Source organism: Podarcis filfolensis (assembly GCF_964270895.1).
Source record: "Podarcis filfolensis genome assembly, chromosome: 13".
Taxonomy (NCBI): domain Eukaryota; kingdom Metazoa; phylum Chordata; class Lepidosauria; order Squamata; family Lacertidae; genus Podarcis; species Podarcis filfolensis.
In genome coordinates this window covers 15,672,073-15,687,312 of record NC_139615.1, presented here as the reverse complement: position 1 = coordinate 15,687,312, position 15,240 = coordinate 15,672,073, and the positions used below count along the sequence as shown (strand labels likewise).

At 47.5% G+C, this 15,240-nt stretch overlaps 3 protein-coding genes across 5 annotated transcripts in view; 2 read left to right on the top strand and 1 right to left on the bottom strand.

Moving 5' to 3' along the window:
• Positions 1-881: 881 nt before the first annotated feature.
• LOC310747256 (uncharacterized protein) lies at positions 882-5,725 on the top strand. The gene is made up of 7 exons (XM_083581605.1): positions 882-1,588; positions 2,217-2,298; positions 2,796-2,819; positions 2,962-3,024; positions 3,528-3,792; positions 4,119-4,269; positions 4,579-5,725. The coding sequence occupies exons 1-7, from the start codon at positions 1,067-1,069 to the stop codon at positions 4,990-4,992; spliced, it is 1,521 nt and encodes a 506-aa protein (XP_083437731.1). The 5' UTR covers positions 882-1,066; the 3' UTR covers positions 4,993-5,725.
• Positions 5,588-14,046, bottom strand: THOC6 (THO complex subunit 6). Of its 2 annotated transcripts, none has more exons than XM_083581608.1 (13): positions 13,911-14,046; positions 12,192-12,307; positions 12,032-12,096; positions 11,561-11,664; positions 11,429-11,466; positions 11,284-11,332; positions 11,120-11,191; positions 10,169-10,271; positions 9,114-9,163; positions 8,307-8,369; positions 7,660-7,770; positions 7,288-7,416; positions 5,588-6,029 (listed from the first exon to the last, which is right to left on the bottom strand). In XM_083581608.1, exons 1-13 carry the CDS (start codon positions 13,959-13,961, stop codon positions 5,946-5,948), a joined length of 1,035 nt encoding a protein of 344 aa, XP_083437734.1. In that variant the 5' UTR covers positions 13,962-14,046; the 3' UTR covers positions 5,588-5,945. The 2 variants fall into 2 exon arrangements, with proteins under 2 accessions (XP_083437734.1, XP_083437735.1); XM_083581609.1 differs by lacking the exon at positions 13,911-14,046 and adding an exon at positions 13,332-13,475.
• Positions 13,653-15,240, top strand: part of HCFC1R1 (host cell factor C1 regulator 1) — a 4,677-nt gene continuing 3,089 nt past the window's right edge. The window contains exons 1-2 of one of the 2 annotated variants that reach the window (XM_083581614.1): positions 13,999-14,492; positions 14,642-15,230. The gene's annotated coding sequence lies outside the window, so the exon portion shown is untranslated. Of the gene's footprint in view, positions 13,794-13,998; positions 14,493-14,641; positions 15,231-15,240 lie in introns of those variants that run through there. The other variant, XM_083581615.1, reaches the window with a different exon arrangement.

Below are 15,240 nucleotides of genomic sequence, written 5' to 3'. Positions count from 1 at the left end.
GAACGTGTCCTTTGTTTTAACGGTTTTACTTAAAGTCTGAATTTGCTAGGATGGTTCATATTACACCAGTCCTGAAAGATCTACATTGGCTCCCGGTACGTTTCCAAGCACAAACTCAAGTGTTGGGTTGACCTTTGAAGCCCTAAACAGCCTTGGCCCTGTATACCTGAAGGAGCATCTCCAAGCTCATCATGGGGGGGGGGGGCGGTAACTGAACATGATTGACAGGGAAGACCAGAGCCCAGGTGGGATGAGGGCAAGGGGCAAAAAAAAGTGACTCACTTGCCAGGCAGCCACGGGTGAGTTTCTCCTCCCATTTTGTGAGGGGGTGTAGTGCTCCATGCCTGCAGCAGGAACACCTCCTGCCCCCCACTTCCAGATCTTTGACACCTGCTGGGAGGGCGTCCCACAGGGCAGGAGCAACTCTGCCTGGTTCCCTGCAACTTCACATCTTGCCATGAGGGAACCACCAGAAGGCCGTCAGTGGGTGATGGGGGGGCAGAATGATGATGGAGCTGTTGTGTGCCACACAACCTGCCCTCTGCCCCCTAAGCTGAGCCTGCTGCCCTCAGGCATGCTGTCCCCTTGCCAGTCTGGAATGGGCCAGGGAGGGGGAAAAGGGAAAAAATCAACTAATCTGTCACCTCAGGCAGCAAAATGGGAAAATCCACTGGCGTGATGCCTGGTTCCTATGTTAGAGAATCGTTTCCAGCCAGGAAATTTTGGTGTGGCTTCTAACTCTTCCCGCTTGACATTTCCCCTCCCAGGAAGGAAAATGAGTGGGAGCGCCCAGCACAGTTTATGGCTTGGCTCGGCTAATCATATCTGCATAAAATGTTTATCAGGGGAAGAGGAGGAGGAGGAGGGGAGATCTCTGTTCACTTTCACTTTGCAGGAAAGTTTAAAAGCTGCTTTTTGCGTCCCACCCCCTTCCCATCTCTGACACAGTCAGGAGCAAAAGTCTCTGGATGAACAGGCCTCGGCAGGAAGGGAAAGTGAAAGCTGAGAAGGGAGGGGAGGCAGACGATACAACAGCAGCAGGAGGAGGATTTCAGAGGGATCCACCATGGCAATGAGCGGGGAGGGGGATCCTCCCGACCAGCGAGAGGGGATCCTGCAGCAGTTCTACGCCGACAGGGTCTTCCTGTCCGGGGACAAAGGCTGGAGGGTCGGGAAGAATTTCTTCGTGGTAAAAAGCACGGTGGAGAAGATGGTGAAATGGGCCTATGAATCCAGCACCGGGCTCTACCCCAACGACCCCATCCCGGTCGGCAGCCACAGGGAAGGGCTGCACCTTCAAGTGGAGGGGAGTTCCAACGGTTTCGACTTCCTCATCCCCGCGAGGTATAACCCCAAGCTGGCGCTCGCAAGTGGGGGCATCGCCAAGGAGCCTGGCAGCTATGAAAGGAAGCTGCCCACCTACATATTCTGCGAGCAAGGGCTGCCCGTGTTTCGCTGGGGCACCAAAGTCCTTGTGGACCTCGAGGCTTTCGGGGAGCTGTACGTGGAAGTCCACTGTCACCGGCAAGCGGAGCGCCTGGCGGATGAGGACGACGAGGAAGACCTGGATTTCTTAGATGAGTGCAAGGTAGATTTCAACAGAGTGGCATCATCACCATGGTTATTTTGATGATGATGATTAAGTAGTTTATATACTACTTCTACTTCAAAAAAGTCTTTAAAGCAGTTTAGGACATTATAAAAGTATCACACATAAGTACAAAAAAAAGTGAACTAAAAATAAGCATTTTGAAGTGGTACAAAACAATTAAGTAAAATCCTCCTGAATATCAAAATAAACTAGAACTACTATCATGCAGGTATCATTAACTTGGTGGAACTTCTGAGACCTGAATGTTCAGCGCACATTTTAAGTCAGATTTCTGATTTCATTGTTTAACTTCATTTATTTGTATTGTACCTGTTATACTGTGAAACCACCTAGAGACGGGCAGAACAATCCAAGCTATGGGAAGCTGGTAAAATTTCGACTGTCTTAAATGATACCAGCTTAAGTTAGGCTGCTGTAGTCTGAGGTTGTGCTTTATGCTGGCGTTAGCACAGCCAGGGAGTGTGGGTTTTACACTGGTGTAGCCCCCAGCTCAGCTAAGACCCGCTAAATCCACACCTTATCCTCCCGGTGGATCTGGGGTTACCTTTTTCCAACCCAAGAGGATGCAAAATCCAGTGACCCGCTTTGTTTTCTCTTTGTCTAGGAGAGCCTCAGCCACCACCACCTGGACCCTGTCCAAATCTTGGAGGACTTTCACCGATATATGGAAATCGCTTTGGACCCAGGTACAGCCATGTCAGCGCAGGTGGTGTGCTAACATTTCCTTTGGTCCGAGGGTTGCTTGAGAGAGGGGCAAATTGAACTCCCAAACCTGTAGTTAGTTAGTTAGTCACACACACACACACACACACACACACACACACACACACCCTCCCCCCGTTATAGCATGCTATTCTGTAAACCTCATAATCCGATTCCTCAGATACCTAGACTTACAGGTGCTTTTCCTCTAAGGAGACCTGGCAGCCATCCTAAAGAAATTCAGGTTGCCGCCTTTGTTCTGAACACGTACCCTATATTTATGCAACAGGCTTAATATCATATCACCACGCTGAGATAAGCTGCACCTGTTATAATGAATTTCCACTTGTCATGTAATTAAAAGCAGAACAATCCTTTTTAGGAAACAATGATTGAGTAGGGGTTTGGGAGCCTGAATGTCAGGCCATTCTCAATTCTCCATTAACTTATTTTCTCGAACTTTTCTTTCCTGCCTTCCCAGAGTGCACCCATCCCCGGCAAAATGGTAAGTCCAAAAACATGTAGAAATTATTTTCCCATTGGGAGAAGCCATTTGCAAGGGGGGCTGGATTTGGCCTACGGTTGTTTATTTCCAAATATATAACTGAACTTAGCAGCATTCCTTGAATTTCCCCCTTGACCATTAGATCCTGTTTTCCGGCAAAAACTCTTCCGTTCCCGTGTACCCAAGATAGACAACTGGATGAGACGTGAGTCTATTTTTGAGACGTATGTTTACTGCCGATTCCCTCAAATGTAAAAACATCAGAGTGAGTTCTGTCCTTGCCAACACCTTCCTTCAATAATTAACCGGTCAGATATGAATATATTTTAAAATTCCGTTGCAAGAGCTCTGTGGACAGAATATGACCTCTTCTGGAGTGGAGGCAGGTAACCAGATCGCAGATCTGCCACCTATCCTTCTGTATAAGGTACAGAATTTATACTTAAATAAAAATATTTCTGATCACATAGCCTTTTAGATTCTTGGGAGAGTAACAGGAATGCCTTGCTATTATTTATGTTTGCTTGTGTTTCTATTGCTGTTGTAATGCCATGACTGATTTACCATTAAGATTTATAGGCTGCACACTGCTGTAGGTATTCCCACAACCCTCAAGAAAGGCATTGAAGAATTGAAAAATGTAGTAACTTTATTGTTCCTTCCCCTTGATTCCTGGGGGCAGTCATGCTTTGTCTGTGCCCTATGCAGAGAACATCACACTGGAGGCCCTGAATTTGGAGAGTCCTGCCATCCAATTGGTTTTCCTTGAGGGGACGGAAACTGTCCCAGTGAAGCTGGTCCCTGCCATCCAGGGAGCCTTCAAGCTCTCCAACCAGTGGCTGAGAGAAGACCTGGCCCACCTTTCCGACTGGTGGGATGGGGACCTGGCCAACGAAAAGAAAAGCTTTCTCCGGAAAGCAGCCATCGTTCAGGAAGTTGGACCAGAGCTGATATCCAAGGGAGGATTTTGGAGGTAAAAAAAAGTAAACAAACTTAGCAGCCGAGAAGGAGCAAAGGAATAATTACCCTCTGGTGGGAAAGCAGAGCTTGGCATGAATTCAGAAAAGGGGTTTCCCCCCGCAAAAGGCCTTTTATCTTAAGGCAAGATATGTTAAGCTTCCACTGAAATATCAATCCTTTCTTTTTAATATAAACCTTTCTTTTTAATACCATCTTATTTCTGTCTCCTGCAGTAACAATAGGAGCTAAGAGGGCTATTAAGAGTTCATCCAACTAAGGAACTGTTTGCTTTTCCATAAACACTGTGTTCTAATGGAGCCGATCTCTCTCTGGGCCCAGGCTCTCTTTCAGCCATGCTGAGACTGTGATTCTTGAGGACGTTGACGCTGATGGCGGGCAGAGGGCAGCAGCTTTGAGACTGCTTAAGTTTGTCAACGTGACAAAATGGACGCCAGAGTACGGCAAAATCTTGACTTCCTACCATCTCAAGGTGAACCTCCTAATTAAATGCTGCACCGACTGGTGAGGTAAAATAACCAAAATGCAAGCAGTGTTATCTATCACCAGGCCAGTGTTTACCATCCCCTCAGGGGCCTCTTTCACACACTTGGAACCTGATATCAAGGCCCTTATATTTGCTTCTAGTCAAAATGGAGGAAAACGTAGCCAAGGAGTCAGCAATATGATGCCCTCCACATTCCTTTTTCCCAACCTCCTGAAGCACACCAGAACTGCCCGTGCTGTTGAACTTCTAAGAGCCACAAAGACCTAACATTTCCCTTCTCTCTTCCTTTTGCAGACCATTTTGCTGTGGTGCTGTGAAATCTACCCACAGAAGGAACAGTGGGAGACTCTACTCTCCTCCCTGGAAGCCCTCCTGAGGCTCCTATGCCACACCCTCGCCAAGAGAAACCTCCCGCACTACTTCCTGCAGTCCGTCAACCTCTTCAGCAGGCGCTACAAATCCAGCAGCTCCACCTATGGCCCCTTGGCCTTGGAGGTCCTGTGCCGTGAGGTCGAAGCGATGCTGGCTGACCCCGTGGGATACCTTCTGCCGGATCCTGAACGGCAGGACCACTGTGCCAGTGGAGAGTTTGAGGAGAAGATGGCAGCTCTCCGGGAGTTTAAAGAAAGTCACCAGGAAGATCTGAAGGAGCTGAAGAGGATGCAGGATGAGCATATGTATGAGGAGGTGGAAATATCCGAAGCGTAAAGGCCGAGTCCTGTGTGAAGGACTAGAAATCCAGAAAAGCGTTGTTCCACGCGGCATGGAGCTGGCCATTCTGCCATAGCTTTCCCACAATTCCAGATTCCAGACCTCATGACCACAGAGGTAAAAAACTGAATAGCATTTGGGCAAAGTCAGACGAAAGATCACAGAAGGGTGTCAAACAAGGAGGACATCTGAACCACTCCTTGACATTTTTGCCCACCTGCTCCCATCAGCTCCATATGAGTCACTGCAGTGTGATGGCTTGCCAGGATGACGAACCTATAGCCTTCAATATGCTTTGGGACTAAAACTTCCAGCACTCCAGGCCAGCACTGCCAATGGTCAGGGATGATGGGAGCTGTAGTCCATCTGACTGGAGGGCCCTTAAATTATCCCTGTCACTCAGGCTCGAGTGCTGGACTGGAGAGACCCAAGTTCAAGTTCTGCCACAAAGCTGAACATTGTGTCAGCCATCACCTCTCGGATTCACCTACCTTACACAAGATGTTTGAGAAACAAGAAGGGAACTCCGTATGCTTCCTCAAATGAAGGATAGGACAAAGACATAGCAACAAACATTCCGAGGGCATCCATATTTCAGTCTAAAAAAAATTGTTTTAATGCATTTAACTCGAAATAGATTTGACAGCTTCTTGCCTGCCTGTGATGTAAGGTTTATCCTGACTGTGGAATTGGGGGTTGCTAGTTAACAATAAACACAGTTCCCAATTCCTTTCATTTTTTTACCACAACTTTAAAACCCATGAAGTTCATGCCCAAGCAGGTCCAGGGGTTTCTTTTTCCTTAGTGAAGAGCCTCCTTTTCCCAACTGACAGTCCAGCTAGCTGTGGCTCACTCATCCCTGAACGTAGCAGCCTGTCAACTGGGGCTGCCTGTCCTGCCCAGGCACTCCTTGAACAGCACCAGTTTATGGAAACGGAATCAGCCGAGCCTTAAGAGAAGGTGAGGGAAAAGGCCCGGTAACCAAAGTTGGTGAAGACGTCGATGCGGTGGCTGCTTCCGGCAGCTGTCAGCACCTGATGGCGAAGAGAAAGGGAAGATGAGAGGGAAGAGGTTTATCAGGTATGGGGCAGCGGAAGGCCCACCCGCTGCCCCACCCGCTCTGCTTCTAACCTTGCCCACCCCCTCTCTCTTGCTTTGCTCCCCACCATCACCAGCCACGGAAACAAAACCATTGTTCTGCCCGGCAGAAAACAGCAAGTACTCAAGCCCAGGGCTGGGGAACCTCAGGGCCAGGGACCACATCCAGTCCTCCAGGTCTCTGATCCTTGGGATTCTCCCCAGGCCACATTCCTTCTCCAGCCACACACCTTCTTCCCAGGCCAGGCCCTCGGTGGTCCTGCTTTGCACCCTTCCCTGAGTGATTTATTTTATTTTATTGCCTGGCTGGGAGCTCTGGCAATGCCTCTTGTTTGCCTGGAGGGGAGTGTGAGTGCGTGTAGGAACTAGCCTAGGGTACTAAGGTAAGGCTTACATTCCTTACCCCCCACCCCAACTTTTTGTCTCTAGTCCTGCCCCTCTGCATATGACCCTCCGAATGTTGCTTAGAAGGGACCCCTGGATTGCAAAAGGTTCCCAGTCCTAGTAAAATACCATCTTCTCCCACATGCCCCTGCCTACCCCCAGTAAGATCTCTGATGGAGGTCGAGGAACGCAGAACTGGCAAGTATGCTGGGCAGGGCCTTCTGGGTTGTGGAGAACTCCCTCTCTTATGGAGCACATATGGCTCCCTTTCTGTTGCTATTTCAACACCTCTGTTCAACCTCTTAGGTTCAATGGGCCTACGGCCCACCCCCTTATTACTGTCTGGTTCTCCAGTGCGGTTTTGGTTTCTGTGCCACGGATATCGCTTCAGGTTTTGGGGTTTGTTTTTTAACATACTTTTCCCAAGATAATTTGCCGTTTACTCTTAGCTGTGTTTTAAATTTGGTTTGTCAGCTGCCTTGAGAGATTTCCACTTTATAGGGATATAGTTGCTTTAATTTACCGGGGGCGAGGGTCCCACAAACTCACCATTTGGCAGTCCAGACCTCTGGGTTTCTACAAACCAAAGCCCAAATTCACTACTTCACTACGTCCAACCCCCAAGTGACAACCCGCCTCTCATTCACCAAGCCCGCCTTGCTCCTTGGAAGCTTGGCACATTCTTATTTCAGCCCCCTCCCCCACGCCCACAGTCCTACCTACCAAAGCTAAGGCCTGCCCCTTCCAAGCAGAATTCCAGCTGCCTCTCTTTGAAGGCCACACAGGCCCTCCTGCCTCCCAGGAGCTTACCTTGTGCTCTGGCGAGTGTTCGTTGATGGAAAGAGAGTGGATGCAACGTGGGATGCAAGGGATTTGAGCCTTCACTTCCCCACTGATCTGTAAATGGTTAATGGTGGGGCTGTAGCCAGCCGAAAGAATCTGCGGAAGACAGATCATCAGGGCGGGGAAAGAGGGTGTTGAGCGAAAGGGCAATGAAACCATTTTTATGAAGAACAAAAAATTTAGTGCAAAAGGGAAGAGCAAAAGAAGGGGAAATAAGACTGGTTGGGTGAAGGAATAACAACAAAGGAGCAAGGGGAAGAAATGCAGGAATCAAGGGAATGAAGAAGCCAGCGAGATGGGAGGCTATGTGGCCCCCAACCCCCAGGGGGAATGACTCACCAAGTCCTGGTAGAACATGACTTGTTGCTGACACTGGGGCACGGGGAATATCGTGGTAGGTGTGACGGACCGCAGGTGCCACAGAGTGAGCGCTGGGCCTCCACCACACACCTGTGGAAGGAGAAACAGGAAAAGGAGTGGACACCTGAGGAGAGGGATCTTAAACCGGCAAGTCAGGGCCCTCCAAACTAGGGCCAGGGCTTGGTCTAAGGTGAGTCACAACAGCAGGATGCAGCCACCATGCAAACCTAAGGGAAGCATTAAGAAACGGGTCCCTCAAATTCACGTTAAAGGGGCGTCCCAGATCTGAAAAAGTGGAAGACAGCTGCCTTAGGGAACCCACAACCTGCCAATGACAAAAGCTCTCTGCAAGAGCTCTTTTGCTCACCCGGTGCACCAAACACTTGTCCGTTGCAAATGTCAGCAGCCCCCCTTGCTTCCAACGCCAGTTTCAGAAAATATAAGCAGAACAGGGAGCTCCAAAGAAAGGGAAAGCCAACGTCTCTGGACGTCCCATGCGACATCCGAGAACAGCAAGGCTCAGTGAACAACAACCTCCTTCCCTCCCAGACCGCTGCACCCCAGCTTAATACATCTTGGGATATTAAAGCTGTTCTCTTTCTGCAGCCAAGAGTCAATGAACTCACCATCCAGTCGGACTCGGTTGCCAGGCAACGGATCCACTTCCCGTTCTGCGGCCTGTTGCATTCCTAAGGGAGTTGAGGGGAACATTAGGGGAAGGTGGCTGAAGGAAGCAATGGTTAAGTGGTGAAGCTGGTTATCGGAAATAAGGGCTCCATTTCCTCAAAGGTTTCTCTTTGATAAAATATGAGATTGCAAGTGTGAGGTTGTCTTCTGTTAATATAGGTTCCTAGTTATTATTAGGGGTTGTTGTTTTGAGGTGTTGCAAACACTTTGATAATAACAGCAGATTAGTTTGCATATTTTTCTCTACTTTGTAAATTATTTTTAAAATTTCTGGATAGATGGAGAATGGAAGACTGGGGAGGGATAGGAAGGCACGGTGTTCCCTGGGGCAGAGGGAAATAGGATAAAACTGCAATACCTCATAAGGTTATCTAAAAGGGTTTAATCCTGGATGGTGATTTGGAAATGGGCTTTTAATCTTTCTCATTGCTGCTAACATCAGTATAGTGGTCAATTAGACCACTATTTATCTGAGTGGTTTCATAAAACATGGAATATAATAGCTCCATTATCTAAACTGACATATTACAGGAGAATGCATAAATAACAACAGTCAACCTAATCTATGGAACAACAGTTTGTTTATAATGTTTTGGAATGACAAACCTCAGGAAAATATCCAGTCCTATACTTAATTTTGCTTTATTATAACTGACTAATCTTTTATTGTTTGTTTTCCTTTATGATTTTTGTTTAATGCCTTCTTACATTAAAAATAAACATGTTGATGATGATGATTATATTACCTCATATTTATGTACTTCAATTGATTGAACTTGACCTCCAGTACGTAAATCTGCAGAGAGAGGGGCGGGGAAGAGAGGGAGAGAAATAAAGCCTATGGTTTGTCAATCAACTGTAGCTCAGTGGCAGAACATCTGTTTGCATTCAGAAAGACCCAGGTTCAATCCTCAGTATCTCCAGTAAGGGATGGGAGGGACCCAACCTGAAACCCCACAGAGCCACTGCCATTAACCATAGACAACATGTTGCTAGATGGACCACAGGCCTCAGTATAGGCCGCTTCCTATGTTGCATATACACCATCCCAGTCCCAGAACACAAGCCAAAGAGGGTGTCAGCAACTGATCATCTAAAGAGATTGGAAGAAAATGGAGCAGTGGGATCCCTGTGGCATTGGCTCATCCCAAAACATTCTGAAGATATTCTCTGAATCAGCTTTAAATAAGTGACATCTGCCCTGCTTTTCAAGAAACTGCTAAGAGCAAACAAATATAGAATCTAAGATATAATCCAAGAAGAGTTAAAACAAACCTTACGACCATTAGCCATATAACAGAGAACAGAAGTTTAAAAGGCACAGATTGATACCCAAAGATGGGTTACATCCACAGCATACATTTAAAGCAGGATGATACCACTTTTAACAGTCACGGAGAATCCTGTGAACTGTGGTTTGCTCAGAGTGCTGACTTCACATAGCTACAGTTTTCTGCACTGTTGACCAACTACAGTTCACAGGGTTTCTTATATCTGTTAGAGGTATCATAGCGCTTTAAATGTATGGTGTGGATGTTGCCCGAGTCATATTTGAATCAAGGAGCCTGTTTCAGGATTGCAGGGTCACCACCACTGAGAAGGCCCTACCCTGACAGGGTTCAGATTTGGCTTCCTTCGGAGATGGGACATCCAGCAGGATCTGCCCAACTGATTTTAAAGCACGGGGCGGGGATTATATGGGGAGATGATCTCTCAGAGAAACAAATGCAGGTATCTGGAGTCTGAAGGAGGTACAGAAGGAAGAGAAACAGCAGGCGGCAAGGGGGCTGCAGATCCTCACCCCAAAGGCGCACGGTGCCGTCCTCACTCCCTGACAGGCACTCTCTGAGCTGGTCTCGAAGGGCCAGGCAGTGGATATAATCGGTGTGGCCTTGATATTCATGCTGTGACAGAGAGAGACGAAACAGAGTATGACTTGCAATGGATGGAGGTAGGACACTTTCTGGAGGTTGCAGAGATACGCTACAGAATAATTGAGAAATTATGATACTCTATTGCTGTTGCAGAACAACACAGAATCCTGAAAAGCTATTTTTATTAAGTTTTCAGTAACCATAGGCACAGGAAAAAGCCTTGGAGTCTGGAAACTGACTGACGAAATGGAGAACTTGACCAATTAAGAGGATTTATTTCCAGTTTATAATAAATAATAATAATAATAATAATAATAATAATAATAATAATAATAATTTTTATTTATACCCCGCCCTCCCCAGCCAAGGCCAGGCTCAGGGCGGCTAACAAGCAATAATAAAAACAAGTTGAATGAATACAACTTAAAAACAAGATTAAAATACAACATTAAAATATTGAAACATTAAGATATTAAAATGCAGCCTCATCACAGGAGGAGAAAGGAAAAAGAAAAAAGAAAGAGGGGGAGGGGATCAGGCTTATTCCAAGCCAAAGGCCAGGCGGAACAACTCTGTCTTACAGGCCCTGAGGAAAGAAATCAGACCCTGCAGGGCCCTGGTCTCATGAGACAGAGTGTTCCACCAGGAAGGAGCCAGTGTTGAAAAGGCCCTGGCTCTGGTTGAAGCTAATTTAACTTCCTTAGGGCCCGGGACTACTAGGGTGTTGCTCTTTATGGACCTATTTAGTATCCCCAATAACAATTTGGGGATACTCTAATGAGGAGAAGCCCCTGTAGGAGATGAGAAAGAGTTGCCTTAAATAAAACTCCTCTCTCCCCTCATTTCATCAGCCCCATGATGCTAGAAGCAGGACTCACCGTGAAGGCACCAGATTCCAGATCCATCATGTGAATGGAACAGTCTCCCCCAGCCATTAGAAGACTATTATCCTGAAGGAGGAAGGGGGAGAAATGGCAAGAATGAGGCTGAGGCAGAGGAGTGAACCATGCTGAACCCTCCCCATATTGTGCTGCGCCTGTACCTTGAGGTTCAGCTGAAGGCTGTTGATTTCTGGCACCTCCAAGCTGCTCCTGAGCAGAAAAGAAAAGAGAGATTTTTTGCCATCTGTACATGCATAAAGAGGAAGAAAAGATGGCAATGGTGAAAGGGGGAAATCAAAGTTATACCCATAAGGCGGCCTCCTGCTCCAGGCTTCTTTGCAACCCTGTGGCAAAAGGCAGAAGAAGGTTAAGAGGAACACAGTCAAAAGGAAGTCGGGAGAAACATGGGAGGGGAACTGATGAGCCAACCACGCTTACCTTCTTCACAATCTCACTCCAATTCCAGGCCTTGACTTCCCCATTGCCAGCACTGAGCAGCTGTCGGTCTGTGGAAACCAGGGCATAGACGGGACCTTCGTGAGCTGTGGGAAGAAGAAGCATCTGAAATGGATGGATTTTGGCATGGCAGTGGTGAAGTGAATTCTGGGAAACCCCCTGCTTGCCACCCTGAAATTCCGGAGTTTAACTTTGCCAGGAATGCATTTTATTTCCATCTCATTTGCAGAGGACTTGCAAGTCCATGGCCAGATTCAAGGGGGCCTTTGGGGCAAGGTTGGCATGGGAATGAATGCTCAATGCATCTTGGGAGTTCCTGGACTCCTTGCAGTTGTTGTTATTTGTTCATATCCTGTTAGCCTTCCTGAAGGAGCCCAGGACAGCAACAACAGACAACATAACAATAAAAGCATCTTAAAAACAATTCCAGTAGAGGCTGTGTTTTTCACCTACCTACAAAGGACACCACTGGCTTCTTGCTCTCCTCCTTAGCTTCTGAACTCAGTGCTGCAGAAAGGCTGGAGAGGAAGAATGTGTGAGGTGTGAGAAAACGCAGAGATAATTCCTCCCTCTCCCAATAGAGGACAGTCTTTGTTAAGAGGCGCCAGATTACCTGAAGATGGCAATCTCTCCATAGTTGTTCCCGGCTGCCAAGTACTTGCCACATGGTGAGACGCTCTGGGAGTAGACAGTCATGTGCAAGAGTTCCAAGGATCGCTGAATATCCATCTGGCAAGAGGAACAAGTAGGAGAAGTCAAGGCAGGAAGTGCTGCCTGGATGGATGCTGGTTCTTGCTTTCCTAAGAAATACTGTTTTATTTGCCCAGGCATGTCCCACCCCAAGCATTGATTGCACTACAGTATAAGCAGATTCCGTCCTTGGCAAAACAAAGTCCCACCTATGATGTACCTGCTGCGGAGCTTGACCAAGCTCAATTTTTTGTAAAGCCCAATTCTGCTAATTCCTGCAATATACCAAAGTGTAGGTCTAGGCAGCCTGGCCTTGGATGTCAATAGGTAAGATGTGAGTAAGATCTCCCCAGTATGACACACTGGTCTCACCAGCATCCCAGTGCAGTACATGGAACCACAGAACAGGCTGCCATGTTACATGCTCCCCATGTCCAATGAGCCTCACACAGGGGTGCGACAAATGATCCCAAAGCATGTGGTGTTTCCAGCAAGGCAAAATAGGGTACATCAGGAGTAGGGAACCTGTGGCCCACCAGATGGGGGGGGGGGAATTCCAGCTCCCATCAGCTCCAGTGAGTATGGCCAATGATCGGGCTGATGGGAGTTGTATTCCAGAAATATCAGCAGGGCCACCAGTTCCCTAACCCCACAATACACGCTGCAAATCATCTGGCTCCCTCGACAAAAGGAGATGTAAACACTGCATCTAATGTGAGTTTTTAAAATGCCCCGTGGGTAACATAACGCTTTTGTTTTGCTACTGCTTGTTTAATTTGGTCACGATTTATATTTTGATGGTAAGCTGCCTTGGTTTTGCATTTTAATTTTGCTGCGATGCTTATATGTTTTTCTCTATCAAGCTACCTTGAGTTTGATTTTATAAGAAAAACAGCTTAACAGAAATGCAGAGTTCCCTTTAAAATAAAATAAAAAATCACTTGATAATGCTGAGCGCGGAGCAAAAAGAGGAGCCGCATTGCAGCAAACGTTGGTCCAGGCAAAGCGCACACTCTATGCACACTGTCCGAGGAGTAAGCCCATTGAACACAGTGGGACTTACTTCTGAGTAAGCACGCAAACGACCACAATGTTAAATTGCTCATGCAAACCCGCCCCGGTCAATGGGAGCCAGACGCGTCCGCGCTCCATTCATTCCGTGCAGAAGGACGCGCTTTCCTTTATCCTTCATTTAACGAGGCCAATGCCAAAGTCAGACACTAGGGGGCGCGCACGAGCCCTTGAGACTTTGTCTCGTCTCTATGATTACAAAGAGCCGGAGCGACAAGAAAGCGCAAGGCACGACGGGATTTGGAGGCTCCGCGGTCAAAGCAACATGGACCGAGAGTGTAAAAAGGAACTACGTTTCCCGGCACACTTCGCGCGAGTATCGGAGGGTTTCCCCCCTCCTCGCTCGTCACGTGAAAACGAAATTTGCTCGCTGGTTTACACTCTGCTGGCTCCCCAGGCTGCTGCAGAAGCGCCGCCGTTGTGAAGAGCAGCGTGAGGAACACACTTCCGAACGGTAAGAAGTATATATTTTTTAATCCCCTGCCGCTATATTAACGGCGCATGCGCAGACGCTATCTCCAGACCCGCATTCTAACCCGCCTCCCCCTCGCGCGTGCCTGTCTGCACCGACCGTTACTGGCGTCACGTTCCTTCCACCGCACAGCGGCAGCCGCACGTGCATCAGAGAATCAAGGGGCGCCCTGCCCCACCTTGACTATAACCACGCCCTTTCCTGTGGTGTGGACACGCCCACCAGGTTGAGGCAAGGCTCCGCGAGCGCAAAGCATCTTGGGATTCCGTTATTTCGGTTAGCCCTGTAGCAAGGCATCATGGGAGCGCCTTTAAATGGCTGCCTGGGAGCGCAAAGACTGCTGGGATTCCCAAATCTTGGCAGGCGGAGCTAAGGGCTAGTCGGGCCAAGGCAAACTTCCTTTATCCTGAAGTGGCCTTAAAGATCAGGGGAGAGCGACCTGCTGTCCTTTTTATATCATGAGCCTTTAGGACAAAAAGGGGCAGTTGCAGAGTTATCACTAACACATTAGCAACCTCAGAATCAAAAACACACATAACACTTTTAAGGATGGTAGAGCTGAAACCTACACAACCATCAGGTTAAGGTTACCAGATTTTATTCAATGAATCCGGGGTAACCTTACATCAGGTATTACTTTGAACAGACACACTGCGTTCTAGATGTATGCACAACTTCCAAGTATATCTGAAGAAGTGTGCATGCACACGAAAGCTCATACCAAGAACAAACTTAGTTGGTCTTTAAGGTGCTACTGGAAGGGAAAAAAAATTTTTTTTTTTGTTTTGACTATGGCAGACCAACACGGCTACCTATCTGCAACTTCCAAGAGTTATCCAATATAAAGACAGCCCCTATCTGATGGAAACGCTTTGCTTGATTAAGGTGTTGGAAACCTAAGCAGCATCTGCTAAGACCTTACCTGATAAGAGACAGGAAGGAGCTTTGTATGTGGGACTCAGCCTTATGTCTCAAAATGAGCAGCTTGAAAAGCGCCTGAAGACAACAGGTGCAATGCAGTGGCTTTTCAAAGGATTTTATGCATGCATGCACCACCCCTTTTCCCCGGTGGAGACTTGAGGTGGCTTACAGACAAAATAGGAACAAATAGGATTTAACAGTACGCAAAGGGCCCACTTAATAAAAAGATTGCGTGTGACCAGCTTCCTTGCTCATATCAATTGCCCCCTAAAGTGCACAGCTTCAGAGGATCATTGGCTATGCTCAGTCATATACAGGGTAATGGGAAGGCTCTTCAGGCCTGGTCAGTGTTCTGCCTGAACGAAGTATAAACCCTAGGATGCTCTCTCAAATCCTTTCTAACACACAATGACCCACTTCTATCAATATACTAGCTCCACTTTGCATCGGGCTGAAGGCTCCAGAACAATCTTTTAAAAATAGACAGCTTTTTCACAGGTTAGTGTGA